This window comes from Lates calcarifer, unplaced genomic scaffold (genome assembly GCF_001640805.2).
Source record: "Lates calcarifer isolate ASB-BC8 unplaced genomic scaffold, TLL_Latcal_v3 _unitig_549_quiver_871, whole genome shotgun sequence".
NCBI lineage: Eukaryota > Metazoa > Chordata > Actinopteri > Centropomidae > Lates > Lates calcarifer.
The window spans coordinates 20,838-47,208 of NW_026117565.1; the positions used below are offsets into that span (position 1 = coordinate 20,838).

A 26,371-nucleotide genomic window follows, 5' to 3' on the forward strand; every position below is an offset into this window, starting at 1 on the left:
GATGCCTCTGGACAAAGATCAGGCTGTGGGCGGAATGATTTTGCAAACAGGACAAAAGCTATGCTAGTCAAAATGTATCAGAATTTTTAATTTCAGCTTTGAATAGACTATGCAAAGAAATGGCACAGATTTCAAAATTAGAATTCTCAGGGGTTAATAACTTTTTGGCAAATGCTATTGAGGAAATGCTGTATTTGAATATTACAGAAATTTCAGCTTAAGGATTGACGTGTGTACATGAATGGTGAGAGAGGATGTACTATAAATCTGCTGATCCATTCATCCATTTTAGGACTGACAGAAGTGTCTGTATGGTACAACGAACATATTTTAAATCTACTCAGTGATCCATTTTAGGATTAACAGACATTTCTATAAATGGTACAGAATATATACTATAAATCTACAGAATATTCTGTTTCAGGGTTGAAGAAAATATCGATAACTTCACTGAAAAGGTACTGGCTATTTTCTGCAAGGACAATACCTGATTTTTTTTATGGATTCTTTTCTCTCAATGTACTTTGTGCTGTTGTAGCTCTGACAAAGCATCAAAGACATCATGACTAATTTACCCAAACAAGCTCTGCCTGCCTATGGCATTTCAGCATTCTCTCACTCTTTGCACCATCAAACATCCTCTGAAGAGCAACACGGCTAGCTAGTGGCTTTGATGGATAGGTGCCTCTCACATTGGCATGAAGACAACAATGCAAGGGGCTTGAGCACTATCTAGAAGAAACCTCTTTTTGTGTATTTGTGTGTGTACGTGTTTCCCAGATTAAGCCTCTGTTTACAGAGCCTTGTCTGTGTGTGTAAGAGCCTGCATCAACATTTAGCTAAGGGAAAAACATCAGAATTTTTGCAATTAAACAAATCCCCAACAGTCATACAAATTCCCACAGAGCTCTGCATGCACTGTCCTTCCCATTTGGCCTTTCTTATCCAGCAGTCCAAGACAATTTTAAAGATTGGGTTTTAATCTTCAATGAAAATCAACAAATTTCATGAAATTTCCAGTGGAGATTATGATAGAGGTTGCTGGGGGTCACTAGTTGTCTCGATTTTTTCTGAGGTGAGGCCAGCACACTGCAAACCCCTGGAATAGGAGGATAGCAGTAGCATCTGTAGCAGATAGAAGGGGATCTTAAGTAATTTGCAGCTTTGTAAGGTGCTAAACAGTTAAATTGTGTTTGTGCTTACTTATCAAAGGCCCACATGAAGGCTTTGCACTGGTGGGAGAGGACATCAGGCTTCTGGTTATGGGAAGCAAGTTGGTAGGTTAGGGTATAGTTAAACCTTCCAAGAAACAGGGCCCACTGAGCCTGACTGGAGTTTTGCCTCTTAGCAGACTGTGCCAAAACAATGCAGCTGTCACAGAACCCAAGTAATTTCATGAACTACATGAATGTCCCAGATATTTCATTTGAAAAATGAAATAAATGCCAATGAGCATTTAGAAGACTGTATTCTGTACACACAATTGCTGATATAGGATATGTGGGGAGTGAGAGCGATACATGTAAAAAAATAACTGTTCCCAGGTCTATTTATGGGCTTAATATAAAAATGTGGGTGCTGGAGGACAAAATGACCAGTATCCACAGGAACTTAGGTGGAGGTACTGCAAGTCTCACTTCATTGCTGTAACCAGTTTCACACTGAGACAGTTACCAACAACATCTTGATGTGTGAGAAAGAAAACTCACTTTGTGTCATTTATTTGGTTTCCCTTTCATTTTACTCATCTGTACAGCATCTGCTTTAACCTAGCAAGGAACCTCGTTCCTGAGACACAACATGATTGCACATTACATTGTTCAGCTAAAATGATTTTTCAGGGCTTTTGGAAAAGTTTAACAAAATAATTTAAACTCCATAACTGATATTTGACTGTGTTTATAGCTGGAGATGTCCTGGTGTTTTACAGGCATGTCTTTTACAATGGTGGTCTATAGGGAAAATGCCATTTGGGCCACTGGGAATTTTGAGAGTAAAAGAGTGAGTGGGGGAAAATTAGCTGCAAGGTTGAGCCTCAGCACTATATTCAGACCTTATAATACATCTATTTTTCAATGCCAAGAATCTTTTGAAGCTCCTCTCCATAACCATTGCAAACGTTCAGTGACCTTCTTGTCACAATAAGGGCAATAAGGTTCATTTGCTGCTTGCCTTCATCTGGTGCCAAATGAAGGTGTGTGGTACATTTCCTTCCTGATTAAAAGACAGACACTGCATTTGTCAGCCAATATACTCCAGTCCTTCTCAACTGAAGTGCATGTGCATGAAGTGATGATCCTGTAAGTTGTTGTGATTCCCTATTTTCCATTGTGTTTTGTCAATCGTTGTTGTGATTATTTTACCATCGTGTTTTCCTACTTGAGTGTTTTGTTGTTGTGTTTCTCTGTTTGATCTGCACTTCATGGCCACCATACTCTTGACATATTGGCCATATAAATGCTAAAAACAGATATGTCTTGCTCCAATTAATACCTGACATACATAGAGAATATCCAGAAAATATGCAGATCCCTATACTTTTTTCTTGTTTTGTCATGTTGTAGCTTTATGCCAAAATGAAATTTCATAAAATATTTGTCTCCACTCAGTCTGCCTAGCCAGACTGAACAGGCAGGGGAGAAGAGCCTTCGAAACGGAGGTGACCAAGAACCTGATGGTCTCTCTGGGTGAGCTCCTGTGTGGAGATGGGAGAGCATTTTTCTTTGTGCCTAATGTTCCTTTTTATTTTATCAGGTAGGTCATGATCGTAAAAGGTTTTACATTCCCCACAACTTACAGTTCATCTTGGAGTGCCGCTGAAAGTGTTTCACTGCTACATTCATGGTTCTTTGCCGTTAATATAACATATATGCAATAAAAGAAATATAATAGCCAGGATAAAAGTAAAGGTATTGGATACAACTGACTGTAGCTGGTAGCTGTAAATGAAGACCTGCTGTATATTAAACTGAGTTATTTTGACATCCAGGATCACACTTCACTGAGAGACTTAATATGAAGAAAATAACATGAGATGATACTATGGCCCAGGGGAATGTTTGTAATTCTGTGTTCACAAAACTTAGGTAAAACAGGTGACAATACACAAACACACATACACATATATGTAGGTTATTGAGGTACAGATTTTCCAAGCCTCTCTCTTACAAAAGATATTCCCTCATTCGGTGTTTTGATGATGGCGGTAGAGAGTGATTTCTAACATGTTGGTCAGGTGTTCAGTTGGGTTGAGATCTAAGGTCATACTCATCAAACAGCTCAATGACCCCTAGTGCCCTGTGGAGAGAAAAATGGAAAGACCTTTCTTTCACCTTTCTTTTTAAAGAAAGTGGTCAAAAGCTGTTTTCACTCAGTTTGCTCTCTTTCCCTCTCCTTTCTTTGATACCCTGATTTTGCTTTCTGGGGTAAATACATGATTCTCAACAGGTGCTCCAGCATCAGTAGACTCTCACCTTGATTAGCTGCACTAAGAATAGTGCAGGGGCAGTTGGGCGCACCTAACATTTCTGTCCATTATGTAAGGTATGAGAGATATTTTTTGAGATGCAAGTTTTAGATGTTGACCTTTGAACACATTTTGTACATTGTATACATATTTTTTAAATGTATTTTACAGTGATCTTTGAATTTAAGGCTAATTAAAGGTTATTTTACTTTACACAGCTTAATGTAAGCAGTTATGGTTTTTTCTGTCATGATGCGGCAGCTGGGGCCGCATCGGGGTGGGTTCAGGGATTATTTTCTGTTGTGTTCTTTTCTCGTTTGCTGCAGGCTGGGAGGCGGAGCCGGAGGTTGAGTTCTCTGAGTAGCGACGACCAGGCACACCTGCGCAGCCTCCCACACCTCATCACTCTCCCTATTTAACCTGCCCTCTGTTTTCCCTTCCTCGCCAGTTCTTCATTGTAGTTCACCACTGATCATGCCATATGCTCCAGGCTGTACTAACTCCTCCTGCTGCTCCCCGGTTCCTCGTCCCTAGTGTGTTTCCACACCGCTGTGCCTCCCTTGGGTTCCTGGCTGTTCCCTCGCCTGCCTTCTACCTGCGCTATTCCCCGGGCTGCGCTCCCAGACCCTGCCAGACCCGCCGCTCTTTTGGCGGCCTCTTTGTGTTCTTCCCCAGCCCTTTTGGCTCCTTGTTTTCTTTGGACAATAAACGCCCTGGTAAATCCGCATCTTTGAGTCCTCCCTTTTTCAGCACCAAGGCGCTTCATAACATTTTCCACATGCCCATGGTTTTTGCCCCACTGAACTCTCAAATGGGCATTCATTAATGGAATGAGAAGTTGAAGCACTGCAATCCTACTATAATGTATCTCTGTGTTGATGCAATATTCTTACTGACACAGTCTGATCATATTCTGCATTGACATGCTCAATCACCTGAAGTACAGTTGTTCTGTTTTCCTTACATATTGGTCTAATGCACGATCATCACAGTCACCAAATATATGCTGTCAACCATATTTACTGATGCCTTTCCCATACAGCTAAATGCAAGTGTCACTGTAATCACTATTCCTACTGAAACACTAGTTGACCAGACTTTGTTATTGAAGCTTTTGCAATGAACCCTCTTTCAGAGTCACTTAGATCTTTGCCTCTAGTCAGCTTGATATAAATTCAGAATCAACCCTGCTCAGCATTTATATACATAACTCAGAGCATGACAGGATGTTAATTACTTAATTGGAAGCATCTGCATTTATTCAGCCTTTTCCTTTAATTTGTCAACCACCTGTGTGTGAATGTGTGGTGTGTGTGTGTGTGTGTGTGTGTATGTGTGTGCGTGCGTGTATTATTTTCTCTATCATTTATTTTTATTTCCTAAAATATTCATTTCCTTTCATTGTTTTTGTCGTTTCATTTTCTCTCATTCTCACCTATTGAATGTTTTTGACACAAGTTGCACAAATTGCTTAAACTGTGTTTGTATTTTTACGAGTCTAATTAATCACTGAATGACATGTATTGGTTTGAGTTAACAATATTACAAGTTAAGTGTGTGGTGTTTTCCACAAACATTTTTGGTTGCTCCCTGGACAGATCCTCACCAGTCTATTGCCAACCACTCACACTCACATTCACAACTATGGGTAATTTTTGAGTCACCAGTTAACTTAATCTACATGTCTTTGGACTGTGGGAAGAAGCCAAAGTACCTGGAGAGAACCCATGCAGATACAGGGAAAACATGCAAACTCCACAAAGAAAAGACCCGGGTGAACCAGGGTTTGACCCAGAACCTTCTTGCTATGAAGCGACAGTGCTAACCACTGCACCACCACACCATCCCTTCATTTCATGTCATTGTTTTTCTTTAAATAGGGCAAACTAGTGTCTTTGTTGGGGGACTACTTTCAACAGTGGAATAATACACACTTGACCACTTGTGCTCTCATGAGTACTGTATCTCTGGCAGCAACAAAGTGTATGTGGGATCTAGTCAAAAAGAGCTACAGTGTGCATGTTTTTGGTAATGAAAGAACGTGTCATCTATTCCCCACTAGTGTGTTTCTAATGGAGTTCTATGGCACAGATGAATAAGATACAGTGTATCTGGCCCTGGATACACACAATACTTACTGGTGGGATACATTAAAGCAACAAAATGTTGAGAGGTGGCCTCTGCAGCCATGAGTGGTAACTACATTTGTGTAGTCCAAGCACTGAGTCCAAGCAGTGTGTGGTTGTCATGCTGGAGCTCTGGAGCACTGTGTATACCCATTCACTGAACTGAAACACAGCTGAACTCAGTTTAGAAATATGATATTTTTAAAGTTTCTGGACACATTAACTCATTGTTCTACATTGTGGGCACAGTAAAATTAGTGAACAAGGTAATGACAGATATTCAGTGTTTACTTTAAATTTTGAAAGCAAGAACACAACTCAAGTTTTCACAGCAATACAAATTCTCACACCCCAAAACAATAATAAAATAAATAAATAAAGTGGGCCAAGCCCAAGATCAACAAAAACAAACAAACAAAAAACTTGTAAGGATACTATGAATATTGCAGCTGATACGTTTGTGCCTAGTATTTCCTGGTCAGAAGGCGGTCTTGTAGAACATGCAGGTCCTGGGGCTTCCTGGTCAGGAGGGGGTCCTGAGGAACTTTAAGGTCCTGGGGGTTCTGGAAGTTCTGAAGACCCCTCTGCTTTGACGCCTGGAGCTCTAAAATATTTTAGAATTGCTTCTGCAAAGACAAAGCTCCTTAAGTTACCAAGCAAAATAGATCATAAGCACTTATTCTTACTTTATAATTGCAGTGATGTTGCACTAATAAAGAAATTCATAATCTGTTTTTTACAGTGTCCCTTTAAAGCATGTAGTTACAAAGTTGTCACTTTAAAGAGGTTTCTGCATTCATTTACACATTGTACTTGTTAAAGTAATAAAACAAAGATCAATGAGTGATGACCACTATTTGATTTAGTAGGAATGTGTATATTTCACAGGGGATTACAAAGTGGTCAACTTGTATCTAACTGGTGATATGGTCTTAACCTATATTTTTTTCTGTGGGGAGAACTAATAGTCATATAAAGCATAGTTTACATTACACTTACTTCAGTTTGTGATATTATGGTTCTTTTGAATAAAACAAAGCACTACATCAAAAACTTAACTCAGCTGCAGGAATCGAGGCAGTTCATATTAGCAAACTGCATTGTCACAATAAATATTCTAATAAATGTGGCAAAGAGGGAGACTGCAACTAACTCAGTTGAGTTAGCAATATTCGGAACTTATATATGGAACTTTTTATGTTATTTAAGTATTTGTTGTCACTTATTTTTTGATTTTCTATTTATTATTGTTATTGTTGCTATTTTACTGTTCATGCTGTGTGATTTATTGTTGTTTATTGTTGATTGATTGATTGTGAGAAATTCTGCTGGCCGCACAACAATTTGCCCTTCGGGGATAATAAAGATAATTGAATTGAAAACAACACAGTCTTGTTGTTGAACAAATAAGCTTCCGGAGAGCTTTCCTTACTCTACGGCAATCCAATCCACAGCCTCAGAAATTCAATCCAACAGGTGGGGCAGATCTACTTAGAATGCAAAGTCAACTCAGAACCAGACTGCTCAGGCTCTTGATGGACTACATCTTTCCCCAGTAACACACTTCTTGGACATGGACAATCTTGGTGGACTTTTGCTTTGCTTCCTTACTACACCCCCACATTAGTATGCCTGAGTCATCTGTTGTCACACAGCCCTTGATTGGACAGTCTGTTAGTGGGCCTGTACCACCTCTCAGGACACAGCCCTTGATTGGACAGTCACACAGGATCTTGACTTTGGGAAATATATTTCCATCACAGGATTTCCTCCACCACCACATATCACCAAGCTAAGACTTCACAGGGGACATGTTTTCCCAGATTTGAATGTCTTGTAGCTTTCAGTGACTCCCTGTTAGGGACAGAGATGCTCCTACCAAATGGTGCATGTGAGAAAGGAAGAGATAATGATGGAGTTAGTAACACTTAAAGTGAATACTGGGAAACCACTGAGTTGAAATACACATAAAATAACTATGATAAGACACAATGTGATAGATGAATGGGAAAATGTTGCTTAAGTCATGGTTCTTGGATATAACCAAGTCAAGTACAACAATAGCCAAGACCTTCCCCTCATACTGTCTTCTACACATCTTATCTAGAGGTAGCAGAAGAATTCATTGGGTGTGGGTGATAGACATAATTTAGTGGCAAGTGCATGTTAAATATTTTTCCTCATTCCCAGGTTGTTCAGTGCTTGACTGCAAATTCAAACACTTGCACTGAGCTTGAGCTGAAAGTCCTGTGTTTTTATTTGTGTTATTTTGTACAAAATGTTTTAGGTGGACTGTTATCTAGTTACATGTATGTACCCATGTTGGCATCAGTGGGAACTCCTTTGATTTTCAGCATTACACCTTGTTATTACTATGCCTCTTGGGTGGTGAAACAGTAAAGACTTTTTAAAGACCTGTTCTACTATCAAAATAACACCCCAGAGGCATAATTATGACATACTGTATTGCTGAAAATCATAAATTGATACTTCAGTAAGACCTGGACTGAATGTGTTCTGTGCCATTGCACTATAAGTATAGTGGTCGATGTTATATTTAACTGAAGGTTTTTGGTGGACCGTTGTTACATTGTTATGATTGCTTGCAGGCAGATTGTTATGAACTCTAGTATAGGACCCCAATGCAGAGAACACACACACAGGTAGGTACCAACAGATGGCTCTTTAATGAGGCACCGATGAAAAACACAGGAACAATAGGCAGGCAGCGTGGCAGGCGACTGGCTGACTAAAGAAAGTACTGAAGACACGAGGAACAGAAAACGCTGCCACTGGAGAACACAGGTAGCCACAGAGAACAGGAGAATCCAAACACAGGTAGCGCTGAGAGCTTGCACACTGGATACAGCAAGGAATACTCTGGCAAAGGGCTGGGGTGAAGGCCGGGCTTAAGAAGGCGAAGGGAGAACGAGTGGAGTGGAAACAGGTGTGTGTAATCAGCCAACAGGAGGAGACAGCCACACCCCTAGCAACACACCAGCTCTGCAACCAAACAGAAAAAAGGGAAGGGGGAACAGAGAGAAAAAGCACAACACAAAGACAAACTAACCCAAACCATAACAGTACCCCCCCTCAACGGACGCCTCCTGGCGGCCTACCAGGCTTGTCGGGATGCCTGGTGTAAAAGTCATTAATGAGTTCAGGGTCCAGGATGAGTGAGCGAGTGATCCAGGAACGTTCCTCTGGCCCGTACCCCTCCCAGTCCACCAGGTATTGAAAGCCCCGACCCCGCTTCCGCACATCCAACAGCTGCCGGACAGTGAACGCAGGGTGGTCATCGATGATCCGGGGGGGTGGAGGGGGTTCGGCCGGAGGGCACAGAGGACTGGTGGAGACAGGCTTGAGCAGGGAGACATGAAAAGACGGGTGGATATTGAGGGAGGGGGGCAACTGGAGTCTCACCACACTGGGGTTGATGATGCGGTCGATAGTGTATGGGCCGATGTATCTGGGGGAGAGTTTGCGGGAGTCAGACCTGAGAGGAAGATCACGGGTGGAAAGCCAGACCTTCTGGCCGGGTTGATACAGGGGAGCAGGAGTGCGGTGACGATCAGCCAACCTCTGGTTCCGAGCCGCAGTACGGGCTAGAGCTGCTTGGGCTTCACGCCAGACTTGGCGGGCACGCTGGAGGTGCGCCTGCACCGAGGGAACTGCCACTTCGGTCTCCTGAGCAGGGAAGAGGGGAGGCTGAAAGCCATTAGCAGCCATAAAAGGAGACATACCTGTGGCTGAGCTGACCAGGGAGTTGTGAGCGTATTCGATCCAGGGAAGGTGGGAAGACCAGGAGACTGGGTGATTAGAGGCAACACAGCGAAGGGCTGCCTCCAGATCCTGGTTGGCCCGCTCAGTCTGGCCATTAGTCTGGGGATGGTAACCAGAGGATAGACTGGCTGTAGCCCCCACAGCTCGGCAAAAAGCCTGCCAAACTCTGGAGGAAAACTGAGGTCCTCTGTCGGAGACGATGTCCTGGGGGATTCCATGAAGCCTGAACACATGCTGAATGAGTAGATTAGCAGTCTCTAGGGCAGAGGGAAGTTTAGAGAGCGGGATAAAATGGACAGACTTGGAGAATCGGTCAATAACAGTGAGAATGGTGTTGTTACCATCAGATGGTGGCAGTCCAGTGACGAAGTCCACGGCAATGTGAGACCAGGGACGATGGGGTATGGGAAGAGGGCGTAGGAGACCAGCAGGAGCACGATGAGAAGACTTGTTCCGGGCACAGACTGAGCAGGCAGAGACGAACTCCTTAGTGTCAGCGGACATGGAGGGCCACCAGAAACGCTGACGAAGCAGAGCCAGGGTCCGGTGAAACCCAGGATGGCATGCCACCTTGGAGGAGTGCCCCCACTGGAGCACAGGGGAACGGACAGGCTCTGGGACAAACAGGCGGTTGGGAGGACCACCCTCCGGGGTAGGATGATCAGACAGGGCCTCCTGGACCAGCTGCTCAATCTCCCACCTGGCAGCTCCCACCACACAGGAGGAAGGCAGAATGGTGTCCACCGCAGGACCTTCAACGGGGGAAGAGAACTGGCGAGAGAGGGCATCAGGCTTGGCGTTCCTGGAGCCTGGCCGGTAGGTGAGGGTGAAGTTAAATCGGCCCAGGAACAAAGCCCACCGAGCCTGACGGGAGTTGAGTCTGCGGGCAGAACGGAGGTAAGACAGGTTTTTATGGTCAGTCCAAACAATAAAAGGGTGTGTAGAACCCTCCAGCCAGTGCCTCCACTCCTGGAGGGCCAGCACCACTGCCAGCAGCTCCCGATTCCCCACATCATAGTTCCTCTCCGCAGGTGTGAGACGGCGGGAGAAGAACGCACAGGGGTGGAGTTTCTGGTCAGAGGTGGACCGTTGAGACAGGACCGCTCCCACACCAGAGTCCGAGGCATCAACCTCTACAACAAACTGGACAGAGGGATCAGGGTGACACAACACGGGAGCAGAGGAAAATAAACTCTTTAACTTAGTAAAAGCGGCCTCAGCCGCAGGGGACCAAACAAAAGGTGATTTGACAGAGGTTAACTTAGTAAGAGGTGCAGCCACTCTACTGTAATCGCGAATGAATCTGCGGTAGAAATTAGCGAACCCAAGATACCGCTGTAGTTGCTTCCTGTCGGTGGGAGTGGGCCATTCAACCACTGCCTTAATCTTGGCAGGGTCAGACCTGACCTGCCCTTTTTCCACCACAAAGCCCAGGAAACTGACTGAGGGGACATGAAACTCACACTTCTCGGCTTTAACAAAAAGACGGTTCTCCAAAAGTCTTTGCAAAACTAGCCGGACGTGTTGTACATGTTCATCAGGGGTGCGGGAGAAAATCAAAATGTCATCCAGGTAGACAAAAACAAACCGGTTGAGCATATCACGGAGGACATCGTTGATGAGACATTGGAAGACAGCAGGTGCGTTGGTTAACCCAAAAGGCATGACAAGGTACTCAAAATGACCGAGAGGAGTGTTGAATCCGGTCTTCCATTCATCCCCCTCCTTGATCCGCACCAAGTGGTAAGCATTACGTAGATCCAACTTGGTGAAGATGGTGGCCTGGTGGAGGGAAGCGAAGGCAGAATCGATCAGGGGAAGAGGGTACTTATTCTTAACAGTGATCTCATTAAGTCCCCTGTAGTCTACACAGGGCCGAAGAGTCTTGTCCTTCTTTTCTACAAAAAAAAAACCTGCTCCCAAGGGCGAAGAGGAAGGACGGATGAGACCTGCCGCCAGAGAGTCAGAGATGTAGGTCTCCATAGCCTCCCTTTCAGGCTTGGAGAGGTTATAGAGCTTGCTGGATGGATAGGGGGCTCCAGGGAGCAGATCAATACTGCAGTCATAAGGTCTATGAGGAGGCAGAGATTGAGCCCGGTCCCTGCTGAACACCTCCTGGAGGTCATGATACTGCTGGGGAACTGAGGAAAGATCTATGGGTTTAGGGGTTCCAGGAGCTGAGATGGTGGTGGGAATGGCCGAGTGGAGACAGTGGGAGTGACAAAATAAACTCCAATTAGTAATGGATAGAGTGGACCAGTCTATGTGTGGGTTGTGGAGCTTGAGCCAGGGAAGGCCTAAAACCAAAGAAGAAGATGGTGAGGGGATTATGAAAAAGGAAATATCTTCTCGATGATTGCCAGAGAGGAGCAGGGACACAGGAATAGTTCGGAGAGTGACATGGGCCAGAAGGCGACCATCGAGGGCAAAAACGTCCTTGGGTTCAGGAAGGGGTTCCGAGGGGATGTCAAAACGGGAAACAATACCAGAGTCTATGAAATTGTCGTCCGAACCAGAGTCCACTAGGACAGGGAGAGGAATGCCCTCTTTAGACCAGGAAACAGTCCCTTTCAGAGAAAAACGTTTGGAGGATGGGGGAACAGCAGAAGTTCGGCTCACCAACGTTCCCCTAGAGGTTGATGAGCCAAATCTTTTGGTCGTAAGGGACAGAGAGCGAGGACATGACCCTCACCACCACAGTAGAGGCACAGTCTCTGGAGGAAGCGGCGTTGACGTTCAGTGGGGGTGAGTCTCATCCTCCCCAACTGCATAGGCTCCTCTCTGCAGGGGGAGGAAGAGGCAGCTGGGGGAGATGTACAGGCAGAAGGTGGCTCCGGAGGAGGGCAAGGTACCATGGGACCAGAGGGTCGAGGGGACTTTGATCGAAGGGAAGGGGCCCTAATTCTGACTGCCCTTTCCCTGCGTCTCTCGCTAAGGCGATTGTCCAAACGGATAGCCAAGGAGATTAGCTCCTCCAGAGAAGAGGTCTCATCCCGAGAAGCAAGTTCATCTTTGAGTTCCTCACTGAGCCCTCGCAGAAATAACCCTTGTAAAGCCCCTTCATCCCACCCACACTCGGCAGCGAGAATGCGGAAATCTACTGAATAAGCAGCTACCGTGAGAGATCCCTGACGTAGGGAGAGTAGCCGGTTACCAGCTACCTTGCCCCGGAGTGGGTGGTCGAAAACTCTACGGAACTCACAGCAAAAAGAATGGTATGTTTGCCAAGCAGGTGAGTTAGCATTAGCTGTGGCTACTGCCCATGCTGACGCCTTCCCTGAAAGTAAGCTGCTAACAAAAGCGATCTTGGACCTGTCGGTTGAGTAGGATAAGGGCTGCTGGTCAAAAACTAATGAACACTGGTGGAGAAACTGACTACAAGACCCTACTTCTCCTGAATACCTGACCGGAGTGGGGATAAAGGGCTCACGAGGAAGGCTGGGCAGGGTAGGAGAAGTAGTCGGGGCTGGAGGATGGACTGGTGGAGCCGAAGAGGGAACAGGAGCCGCCAGAGAGGTAAGCTGCGTGGAGACCTGGTCCAGGCGGGCGTCGAGTTGGGTCATGCTGGAGGCCAGGCAGAGCAGCTTGTCCGTGATATCCTTCAGAGCATCCTCATGTTGGCCCACCCGTGCTCCTTGAGAGGTGAGAGCGAGTTTTACCCTCTCAATCTCTGCGGGGTCCATGCTTGGCCAGAGTATTCTGTTATGAACTCTAGTATAGGACCCCAATGCAGAGAACACACACACAGGTAGGTACCAACAGATGGCTCTTTAATGAGGCACCGATGAAAAACACAGGAACAATAGGCAGGCAGCGTGGCAGGCGACTGGCTGACTAAAGAAAGTACTGAAGACACGAGGAACAGAAAACGCTGCCACTGGAGAACACAGGTAGCCACAGAGAACAGGAGAATCCAAACACAGGTAGCGCTGAGAGCTTGCACACTGGATACAGCAAGGAATACTCTGGCAAAGGGCTGGGGTGAAGGCCGGGCTTAAGAAGGCGAAGGGAGAACGAGTGGAGTGGAAACAGGTGTGTGTAATCAGCCAACAGGAGGAGACAGCCACACCCCTAGCAACACACCAGCTCTGCAACCAAACAGAAAAAAGGGAAGGGGGAACAGAGAGAAAAAGCACAACACAAAGACAAACTAACCCAAACCATAACACAGATGTGCTTCACCCACACTGGGAAATTGTTAGATTATTGTTCTCTATAAATGCAAAAGAATTAAATATGCATGCTGGGCATACTGGAGGCCTGTTGTAACACCACTGGATGGACAGGCCCCTCCCCCAAAATACTTTTCTTTTAAGGCTAATTAATTCTGAAAAACTCACTGTACACAGACTGACAACACCTGCTACCCTGGGAACATAATAAGGCCACAAACAACCATCAGTGCAACACTCGATAAGACAGTAGTTACACTGGTACTCACTCACAATGCATGGAAGTGTCATTGAGAAAAAGGTACACAAACTGCATTAAAAGAAAAGCATTTCAATCAGTGTGACATTAGATGGATGGAATTAATTTAGCTAATTAATTCACTCAAGTGAAACTAATGATGGACGGCAGCTGAATTTACACTGCACTACAAACAGTCCACCACTAAAAATCGCCAGTTACCTCTCAATCCTTCCACTGCCTGTCCGGCTTGTTGACATTAGCAAGGAACCATCATGTTAAGTAAAGAATTTGTAGTAACAACGAAATCACCCACTCCACCCACCCACAACCACAAGTAATGACAATCAGTTGAGAAAGTCAGTGATCTTAGCATTGTACAACATCTTTGCAGCACTGAAATAAAGTTTTTTTTAGGCAGTTTTTACACAACTTATATGTGTGCACATGAGGGATGACAGGTTAAGAAGGGGGATGCCATCCAATCATCCCCCCATTAAATTTGCCTATCAAATATATACATTATGCATTTTCATAGTTCTTGGTCTTTAAGACTAATTGACATTTTGCATGTGAGTGCTGTGGTTGTACTTGTGATGGAGCTGCCTAAGAAGAGCATGACCCTGGTTTTCCCAGGGCGTTTCTGTGTGGAGTCTGCATGTCCTCCCTGTGCCTGTGTGGGTTCTCTCTGGGTACTCCAGCTTCCTCCCCCCATCCAAAGACATGCAGGTTAGGTTAACTGGTGACTCTAAATTGCCCATAGGAGTGACTGTGAGTGTGATTGGTTGTTTGTCTCTATATGTTGGCCCTGTGATGGACTGGCAGTCTGTCCAGGGTGTACCCTGCCTCTGGCCCACTGTCAGCTGGGATTGGCACCCCCCCCATGACCCTTAACAGATAAGCCGTACCGATGATGAATGAATGAATAAATGAATGGAAGTGACGCTGGTTGCTGCCCGTGGTTTTAATTTTGGCCGATTGAGCTACTTTGATGAGAAAAAAATGTTTGAATCTGTAAACTGCCATGTGCTGCTGTATTTATTTTGTTTCTCAGTAACATGGTGAAGAACTACTTAATTACTTAATCATATTTATATGAAGGTTTTAAACTGAATATTTCTACAAATTCTTCTTTCTCCCACGTTCTCTTTCCCATCTAAATGTTGGAGTTGCACTAGTTACAACAGTAAAAAAAATGATAAAAAAAGATTTAGTGTGATAAAGAGGTTACATCAACAAATTTATATGGTCATAGCATTGCATTTGTTTTGTATTGTTCTACTATAATATTGTTACAAAAATATGATACTGAGACAGAGCAGTGGAAATGTTTCCAGTACTTGGTGGAGGTGTGAATCAGACTCAGTATTTCTTTATTGAACTAGTACACCCCAGAACTTAGTTTGGAGTGTGTGTGCAGTTTGAATCAAGGTTTACACCAAACATGTATTTGTGTGCTTGGCTGACTACCCGATTAACAGCCATTTGTTTAAATCAAACAGAATATTCACGTGGTGTTCTTTATTCCATCTGCAAATACAACTTAAAAGCCAGTGAATCTTAATCCTCTGTCTTTTGCCTTCTGTTTGTCTAAAGGGAAATTTCTCTGAAGCCATTTGGTATGAACAGGCTGATTACAAACACAGACGAAATTATTGATTTTTATTCATCAAAGCCTTTCCAGAAAAACTATAGTCCCCAGTTTGTGTGAACTTACACGGATGGGATTGTGTGTACCTAGGCCAAGCCTTTTCAGGTCCATTTACAACATTTTGTGAAGGAGCAACACTGACAAATGAGGACTTTATAATCATAGTAATATTATTCATATGTTATAATGGTTTTAGGTTAGAAACACATGCAACTTAAAGTACAGTATCAAATGCTAAAAGTCTCCAGTCTGTTCCTGTCAAAATTTACACTGTCTTCTTTAAAAAAAAAAAAAAATGTGTAAAAATAAATAAGTTATAAAAGTTATACCACTAACGTTGGTTCTGTAGGGGCCCACAGCTAATCATACCCCTGGGTCACAGGGACAAGCTAGTGTCTCCCTGAACACACAGAGGCTAATCTAATTGTTATCAAACTGAAATACAATATTGGCCAAAATATGTGATTCTTTTCTGGAAATTACAATCATCCTAACAAGACAGTCTATTGCATTGTTGAAGGAACAGAGCATTACTGTGATTAGTGAATGTAATTATTATGTACCAACTCGAGCATAACATTTTTTTTTTTCCCTTTTCTGTTTTCAACCAGTCAACCAACAGGAGTTAGATCAAACAGATTGTCCGACATGGGCTGCACAATGTGTTGTTGATTTGGGATAAGTGCTTGTCAACTCCTCTGTAAGCTTCTGCAACCTACTGACAGCCCTCCTCTCACCAGAGCTGCAGAGGCATTTACAGGTATCTTCACAAATTCAGTTACTGCCTTTGAATATTTTCCACTGTATATGGTAAACATACAACCTCTTCACTCAGTTTATTGTGATGTTGACTTAACTTTAAATTGATAAAATTGCCATTTTTGCCCATCAACCTACACTCAGAAACCCATTACAATGAAGGGAAAACATGTGTTTTGGTCATTTATTAGTTGATTTGTCATTTATTCTGTATAGTCCAGATTCTGTGATGATTTATTTTGTGGATCAACTTTTTCATGCACTTCTGTCTCTCCCAGGCCTCCATATGAACCCTGTGGACATCTCCACTTGTATTTGGTTTGCTATCACGCACACTTCTCTGCAGAAGCCTGCAGAGTGTAAATTGTAATTATCACCTTGCAGGCCAGAAATACTCACAAAAACCCTGCAGTGTAAAACATCTGAGGCTTCAATTTTTCAGACAAGCGCGTGTTAACACACCTTTGAGAGCTTGCTAAGAGGATCAAAAATAAATGTGTTCCACAGTGTGCATTTCTGCACAAATAAATGCCATTATTAAGGGTCACTGTTCAGCCACAACATTAAAAGCAATTACTAGTTTGATGTTATGACTGAATGGTATGTGTGTGTGTGTTGAAAGCCACCAACTGATTTATAAACAGCAGGTAAGAAAGCAGTCAGTGGTTTGCACTCATAGGTCAGGCAGTGAACAAACTGAGCTGATGATGAAACTAAATGTACCAACTCTCCTCTGCTTCCTGCAACACCAGTGTGTATTTGTCATGTTTTGCCCCTATTTATAGACATCAGAATATTACAGAACACCTCTCAGCCCAATTCATCAATCCAACACCACTGTTAACTACACATTACTGTAGAGGTGAATACATATCCCTTTGAAATAATGTCAACAACACTGAACCTAATAACATTCACAATTATAGTATTTATTGCTTTCTCTCCCCTCCACTCTCCTCTTGTTTTTTGACATGTCAACACAAGTGCAGAGGACCAAAACCCACTGTGCTCACAGTTATGAGCAACACCAGCTATTTGTCATGTTTCTTTTCCTCCTGAAAACAAACATTTTTTTTTTAAAATATTTGTATGGAATAAATATTTGTGAGAACCCACTATTTGTTCTGAATACTAGATTCAGATTTGGCTCCACCAACTACTAAATACACACAGCAAATGTGCAACACTGATAGAATAACAAGTAAAATGGAAAAAAAAAACCAACAAAAAAAAAACATTTGAGCTGATCACTTCCTAGCGAGTAGAGGCATTTAAAGGAGCATTAAAAATTGTATGTTATTTAGTTTAAAGCAGGGATGTCTGGAGTACATTTATCTATAAATTAGTATGAGTGATTCTTACAGTATCTCTTGACTGAAGCTGCTTTATACTGAAGGTGAAAAGTCTCTGCCTTGGTTCAGTGATACTGAAGCCAACTGAAGGCAACAAGACACATCTGCAAAAATCTGGAAAATCTGCAGCCTCTGATTTGAGAAGTGCCAGCCAAAGTGCAGTGCCACTATGCACGACTGATTGAATTACATGCAAATGACACCCACCTGCTGACTACAACTAACTATAACCCCATACAATACTAAATCATACTGGTCTAATATGATCATTATGCTTTTGTTTAAGTGGGAGATGTTGGATTACAGCAGCCCATCAGTCTTGTGTATCTCTGCCTCCTTTGTCTTTTAAGCATGTGATTTCAGTGTATGATATGACTATTTATGATGTGGGAAACAGTAAAATTGATGCAGTCGCATAAACAGCCTCTATTTCTATCATCACTGTACACATCTGCCTCTGGCAGCATGTGTGTTAAGGTCATGCTGCTGTGCACTATCCAGACAAAATTCTTTCTAAATGGGAAAGAAATTGTGAGCACACAGTAAAATCATCCTGATTCAAACCACTATATAGTATCAGTTCATTTTGTTAATCTTTCCTGCCACTACTTTCACAGTATAGACACACATGCACAGATGAAGGAAATTACATTAAGCATTCAATACTCAAACTCTCTCTGGTCACCTTACACCTCTATCTCTCTTCCTGTCTCTTTCATCCTCTCACTCCATCTCTATTTCACCCCCTCTTCTCCATACTCACACAGTAGTGGGATGAGATGTTTTGCCCCTACATACCATTTTGATGTACTGTGAAATAACTGCTGGTCAGGCTTAGGCACAGCTGCAGATGAATACAAATTGAGGGAGAAGCGATGGGTGGTTCAAGGTCACATTTCAGAATGTTGTTTCAGTGTTGATCCAGTAATAAAAGAAGGGACCTGGACTACAGAGTTGAATGAATGCTCCCCACCCATCCACTGGTCCTCTGGTCACAGCTCAATTGTCACTCTCACTTCATGCTGTCAGCGCTGTACCTCTGCTACTCAGATATTGCTATCCAAACTATGACAAACCCAAATGCAACCGAGGGCTTTTCAGTTTTTCTGTTTTCTGTTTATCCCTATAACGCCAAACGTATCATATTTGATACATGAGTTTTCCAGCCCTCCACATGAGCAGTGTGATATTTTTTTCCCTGAAAAACCTGATGTATACGATCAGATACATGCAATGCACAGATAATCCAACAGGGGGTAGTAATTTACTCATTGGAGGGCTTTCCAGTGACACTACAAGATTGACATGACTCAGGAGTTGGACAGCAGCAGTTTTTGAAGAGGAACTTTGCCAAATTTGAAAAGGTTAAGGTAAGAAAAACTTAAAATTTTAACATTAAAATTTTTACTGAAACATCAATAGGAACAGTTACTGGGTTGATGAAATGTGAAAATACTTACAATTTCATAATCCATGTTTTAGTAAAACCATGTTGAAAATGACGTATCAAATTTGATACAGCAGGTATATAAGGTCACGTAACTCTAAATCAGTCAATTGTCATTTTATTGAATTTCATGGATTATATATAACATCAAGCAACATACACTATCTCCAAAACCTCTATATTCAAAATCTCTTAAAACCCGCTCAGTTTCTCCCGGGTCGTTTTCGCGGCAGAGCCGTACTTTGGCGGCCGTATCCTTTGTGAGCGTCATTTTCATTGCGCGCGTTACAGTGCTCTCGCAGCACACACGGACTGATCAGCTGTTTTCAGATTACTATCTCGGCACATTATTGAAGTGCGAATCGGTGCTAGATTAGATCTCTAAATGCTAAGGACACAAACTGAAACTGTTTTCAAGCCTACCACCATGCAAAATAAAAAGGTCGTGAATGAAAATGTTATGAAATTACATAAGTGCAATGAATGTTTTCCAGACTTTTACCAGACAGTTCCACTGGTGAATTTCTCATTACTGCACTTTTTAAATTTCAAATTTGTTAGATTTGTTTGTCTTTTATTATGTTTTTGTTTGTTCAGGAAAAAAGAATATTTGAGCATTGTGACCTGATGTATCAAATATGATACAAATTGAAATTCATATATGGAAAATTATATATATATATATTTTTTATTTGTTTGTTCAGAGGGACCAATAAAGGCTCCACATTCAAAGAATTGGAATTTTCTGTCAATTATTTAATGGTTCAGGCTTTACAGGGATGTCTGTTCACAATCTGGTTATAACACATACTGAATTGATGGCAAGGCCCTGATAGCAATGGTTAATGAGCAGGTAATTATTGATCTGAAAAAGACATACTTTGGGAGCTTAGGGTTGACGGGTGGAATGGGTGAGCCACACTGCCAGGCAAGCACAAAATATTTTTGCAGTGCAATCCTATAGATATTTTATAGAGACTAAGAATGATCTTCTGGTCAGTTCAAGCTGTAGTTTTTGGAGACTGTGGCACTAACTTGAGTCAGGAAAAGGTTCCTTCCTTTTTCTGGTGCCAAAATAATTCCATTTGCCCTCAACTAGACCATTTGCCCTCACACCTCACAAATAAGACCTGTATGGACTTGTATAGACACTCTAGACATGCTGTAGTTTGACTCAATGATGCCATTATCTCCCTGCTTCAGCAAACCCTTTCTTGTGTGGACCAAGCAGGCAGCACTGTGGGAATCATGTTCTTTGACTTCTCTAGTGCCTTTAACACAATCCAACCTTTATGGTCGAGAAAGATGCTCCAGGGGATGCAGGTAGACAGACAGACCACAGTTTGTAATGATATTCCATCCTGGTCATACCAGGTCACCAGTTCAGATACACTAACATCAGAGTAAACAAACAGGAGAAATTCACCAATAGAAAACCATCTTAGTGGAAAATAGGTAAAGATATTTCAGAATGACTAGGAGTATTAAGCCAGGAGTCCAAGAAGCTCCAAGTCAGTCTGAACCCAAGTTCGGCTCAAGCTTATTGGGGTTGCTGCCTGAGGCAGTGAGCTAATAAGATAAGTGAAATATAGAGCTGTCATAGCCCTGTAGCAACCGTTTCTTGTCCTGTAGTGTGTCAGCTGTGGTATGCTGAGCTGTCTCTGTGAAGAGGTCTAGGACGGGCAGGGAGCTGATCAGATAAAAGTTGCTCTGGAGATAGCAAATGCATGCATTGCTAAGGAGCCCACGGGACAGCGACATTGGCCAAAGTGTAAATGAGTTTAAGAAAGGCATGTAAATATATTAAAATTAAGTAGTAGATTGAATAGTGTATATAAAACTGCAAAGGTTTAACATTATGTGTTGAGGCAATTTAGGCCTGGGGTGTGTTAGAGAGAGGAAAACAGGTGCATGTGTGTAAGGGAGACACAGTGTGTGTGTGTGAGTGTGTGTGAGTGTGTGTGTGTGTGTAAGAGAGATGGAAAAAAAGGGAAAATGTGTGTGTGTGTGTGTGTGTATATAAGGGAGAGTGTGTGTAAAGGAGAAGGGAGATTCTTGGATGAATAGATAAACAGCCTTAAATGATTCTTGCTATTAAAAACATAATAGTACGATGAATTAAAGGCACAATAGTTAATGGATGAGGAAAAAATAAAATAATTGCACCAAAACACTACAGTAGAGGGGGAGATATAGACTGAACCTCCTGTTCTCAGGTCCAGTGTTTCCTGTACATTCCTCTTTGTGTGGTGGCCCACCTCAATATCAACACTGACTGCCACATACTGGTTATATATTTTATCATTTACGATCTTGCTGAATTACTCCACACACCCACACACATAGAGATCAGCAGGGCAGGGCTCCGGCTACGGTAAACCAGTTAAAGTTATGATAGCTCGAGTTAATAAAATCAATAAATAAATAATCAATAATAATGTAACAATAGTAATAAAAACTGAAAGGTCAAGAAGTCCTTTATCAAACCACCTGTTCAACAAGCATTTAAAAAAGCAATATTTTCAACAGTTGTTTTACCAGTTTCCCGACATATCTTACATAATCACAGCACTGGTAAAGCTAACAGTGACTTATTACGAACAAGCCAAAAAAAAAGAGTTGTCTTTCTGTAGTCTAACTGATTTGAATTTGGCAAATTCCTGTAAACTTTTCTGGCTGAGACAAATCAGCCTCCTCCTCTCTTTCTCTATCAGCAGTACCTGCAGGCAGTTACTCATAGCAGCAGCAGAAGGAGAAGGACAGGGGACAGGAAAAGGACTGATACTGACTGATGTCTGTGTTTTTCATTCTTTATAAACTTCACTCAGTATTTTGATGTCTGGAATATTTTTTATTTTACTGACATCTTAGATCTCTTTCCAGTGAGATACTAAGTTTCTAGTGATTTTTACTATTGTGAACATTACTGTTACTGCTCTAGAAATAGTAGTTGTAGTACAAGCTTCATCTCCCCCCACATTAAAGTCAAACTTAAAGGTTCTGTATGGAGAAATCCGAAAACCCTTGTTTGCCAGTAGAATAAAATTTGTTTACTGACACCTTTGCAGTAATGTTATCCACTCAACAACAGTTTGCTACTGATCAACGTTAGCATGCAAGCTAATGTTAGAAAACATTAGCCAGCTAAAATCACACTGTCACATTAAATTTCACAGGCTTTGCAGTTATGTCAACAGTCACATAAAGGTCATTCAAATAAGTCAAATGCCCTGCTGATGTTAACCCTAATTTTCCCCTGACGTTGGTACAATTCACGTTTGGCCAAACGAGGCCGGCTCTACGCAGGGGCAAGAGGGGGCAGCGCCCCCTCAAATAAATGTCTTGCCCACTCAAATCAAAATTTTAGAAGTTGAGAAAGCACATTTTTACTATACTCACAAAATTAATACATTACAAGTTGACAAAATTATCTGCAGTACCGGAAAAAACGCCGAAAAGGGACACGAAGACGATATAGTATCAGCTTCTTCTCATCTCTCTGTCCCTCAGCTGTGTGTGTATTCACAGGCTGGTCAGCGCGCGCGCACACACACACACCTCCCCTCAGTCCTCAGTAAACATCCAATCACTGTTAGCATGCAAATGAGCAAAGACGTAGCCGGACAGTGTGGTGACAGGTTTCAACGCGGCCACGGAGCGGGAAGACTCTGAAGAAGCTGCTGCGTTTTCTTAGTCACAACAAGCACAGAGATGAGTCCACGTCCGCTGCATGTGACAGACTGAAGACAAATGACCGGTGTTTGACAGACCCCTACGTAAAGCCCCGCCCCCGGCTGTAGTTCTGCACTGCTTTGTTTCATTTAATCACAGCGGTTTTTACAAAGTCAGCTTACTTATTTTCCACTCCAGATTCCTGCAGCTCACAAAGAGAAAGTTAATGCTGTGTAATGCATCCGTTTTTCAGAGCTTTTAAAAAGTGTAGTGCTGCTCCTGCCTGTGCTAACAGTAGTAGCAATGATGCTCCTGCTAGTACAGAGACAGCAGCTAGCATAACTAGTACTTTAGCATCAGTAAGTACTGCTTCTCCTGTACCTCCACCAACAAGCGCTGCCCCAAAGCAGCCCGCTCAGCTACCCAGTGACTTAAATCATTTAAGTCAATGAAGAGAACATGTTACTATAAGCACAGGGGGAAAAAAGTGCTGGAGTTGCTGGATTTTCTAGGGGCCAGTTGTTTCATAATGGCAGCAGGGTTCATTCTGAAGCTAACAATAGTAGTACATACAGTACCTCTAACTCATTCATGTAGATTAAGAATACTTTAATCTTTAAAATAAAACAACACATTGATATTTATGTCTATTGTTTAATTATAATAAAAGTATTTATCAGAAATACATTTAAGATGGGAAAAAAATATGTTTATGCCTTCCAAAAAGTTTCTCCAGTGATAATGGGACATCCAGTGGCCCTGTATGTCCCATCAGTTACATGCATTAATCCCAAGCCCACAACTGACACAAGCTAAAAGAACAGGATATGAGGTAATACTGTCAGCACCTGAACTTACCATCCATCAGTCTGAAACTGGGTTTGGTCTATCATAACATGTCTATCATAACATGTATGCACGTCATCATGAGTAGAAGGATTTTTCCTCATGGGGATTCCACAGAGTGATCTCACAGTAATCTTGTTTTATCACTGAGTTACCTGTTGGGCCATATTATGCCATGTTTGCTAATCTATGCTTAAGTACAACTTAGCTGTTGCAAAAACATGTAATATTAATTCATTTTGTAGTGACATCAAACCTGGCATCATTCATTTATCAAATCACAGTGGGGGAGGTGTAAATGGACACACACCAGAGACCACATTAGGTTAAAAGTAAGGTCACTAAAAATCATCATCATCAATCATAATCTGGTCCTGCTTTCCCTTCCAGTGGAAAGGAAGCAAAGATAAAGGAGCCTTTCTTTCCAATCCAGATCAGCCACTAGCATGTCAAGGAATTTACGACCAGTTCAAAGGTCAAATTGTGGGCCAGCATAGGAAACAACAATCAAAAACTCAAGGGATGAAAATGACTTCATTCTATACAACAAGACTTTGTCTCTACATGGGATCTTTGACCGTTACCTTCAACATGAAAAGTAACACACCAATAGGTGGTGCTATGACTATACCTGAATATTGGCATGTAGATGTGTTCAGGCCATGACACTTAGCAAATATGTCAAGTTTGGGGCAGATTACACAGTGCATGCGTGAGTTACAACAACTTCCTGTTTAATGGAAAAGCATTGAAATTCACCATGGCACCACAGTAAGGGCGAATATGTTGCCCAGTATTCACTATACCTGAATATTGGCATGTAGATGTGTTCAGGACATGACGCCAAAATGTCAAGTGGATCATGTCAACCTGCTAGTAACAGGATGTCAAAGTCTAAAACATGTCATTTCCTGTATCCAGTCGGTGGCGCTATAACTTTTTGTGAAAATTGACATGTGGGTGTGTTCATGTCGGGACCCTTATCAACACTGTGTGAACAAAGCATGGCTGAGTTACAACAACTTAAATGCAACTTCTTATTTCATGGCGAGTCATCAAAATTTGAGATGCCGCCACGGCCACACCCTTCGACATCGACAAAATCTTTTAATAACCTTTAATCACAAATTAAAATTTAAATGGCTGACTTCCTGTAGGTCTGAGGCCATGCTGTCAACAGACTTTTTGGTGCATCTCGGCATGTTACATCATGCCTGACAAGGGGGTTTTAGGTATGTCCAAGGGGACGCTATGGAGCCATTTTGAGTTTTTGAGCATGTTTAGGCCCTCAAAAATGCACAAAGCGCTCAGGCCCTAAATATGTTAAATTAGTAAATATATTAAAACACACACACACACACACACACACACACACACACACACAGACATATATCTCCAGACTTGTAATAAACAGTTGACTTGTTTTATTTTTTGAGGTACAGTCAAAAAAAACATCAGCCAGCATATCAAGTTAATTAAGACATTTGTTGAGGAAGACATTGGTTGATTTGATACATAAAACATGGGAGGAAGTTATTTTCTTTTGTGGTAATTGTTTCCTTTCTCATGGTCCCTCTCTTTATATTGATGGTTTAGTGCAGCACAATAGGTCTAATCAATGATGGAAATCAATATCTTTTCAATGTCATTTCATTTGCTGTCATTGCTCCAAGGATGATAGGAGAGATGATATAAAACAACAACACTCTTCATTTAAAGAAAATTGAGAAGGAACTACTCTAACCTCTCTCAAGCAAGGACATACATTCCTTATTTCATTTTTTATTAAATTAGAGGTGAAACTTGAGACACCAGTATACGCAGAGGCAAAATAAAATAAGACTTTTCACTCTTTACTGTTCTGTTTTCTTTGACAATGTCTAATCATGTATGTGCTCCCATTGTATTGTAGCTTCCCTCAGTAACAAGTCTACAAGACATCATCTAGTTTCACTGGTAATTTATTAGTGAACAGAACATAGACCACTGCAGGCTGTAGCTAACTACAAAACAACAAACCTGACCTCTCACTTCATTTCGCACTTGTAGACCGACTCCTGCTCCCCAAACCAGCAGGAAGAACAGATTGTCTGCCAGTCATAGGTACTCTAACACAAACCCCTGTCATAAATAGCTGAAATGACTTACAGGCCATATAGCTTCTAAGCTTATAACATGTTCACTGACACCCTGGGAAATCCAATCTGTTACACTAACCCATAGCAGGGGCTAGGGCAGTGACAGGTGCAGGGGATTAGGAGCAGGGTGAGTCCCCTGGGTCACTGGAGGTGGGCTGATGGGGGAACAGGGAGGTGTTTAGAGTTCCTTTAACCCCACTCACTGGTCCTGGTGGAGGAGCTGTGCCCTGGTGAGGACCAGTCTATTTCAGTGCAGGGCAACTGTCCTTCATCTTAGTGGTCGCTGGACCCTGTAAATGATCTCCTCTAGTTGCTACAGGATCCTGCTAAACCCCTCTCAGCTTAGGGAAAATGTCACCCAGTCCATTTCAGTATGGCTGTGCAAATTTAGAAAAAAACATATTTCAATAGCACCTTTCTAAAGAGTCATACAGTCTGATTAGTCAATAAAAAAGAGACCACCACTGATAAATAACAATCAAAATAACAATGAAAGACCTCTCTGTACATTGTTTTCCAATGTCTACTCTTTCTCTTCACCCTTCAATTGGACAATATGTATTTCACTGTTGATGTTAAATCATACTACCCATAGGGCTAACAGAGGGATGGTCAAATTATGCAGGATGGGGACTTTTTGTTCCAACATGGAGTGTGGACTAGTTTCAGAAAAGAAGAAATCTTAATAATGGGAGTGAACTACTGGTAATCAACAACTTCA

The 26,371-nt window shown here is 42.3% G+C and overlaps 1 protein-coding gene across 1 annotated transcript; it reads right to left on the minus strand.

Annotated features, from left to right (window-relative positions):
• Nucleotides 1-8,684: 8,684 nt before the first annotated feature.
• Nucleotides 8,685-13,058, minus strand: LOC108874699 (uncharacterized). The gene is made up of 2 exons (XM_051068990.1): nucleotides 12,194-13,058; nucleotides 8,685-12,062 (listed from the first exon to the last, which is right to left on the minus strand). Exons 1-2 carry the CDS (start codon nucleotides 13,056-13,058, stop codon nucleotides 8,686-8,688), a joined length of 4,242 nt encoding a protein of 1,413 aa, XP_050924947.1. The 3' UTR covers nucleotide 8,685.
• Between the last annotated feature and the right edge of the window lie 13,313 nt (nucleotides 13,059-26,371).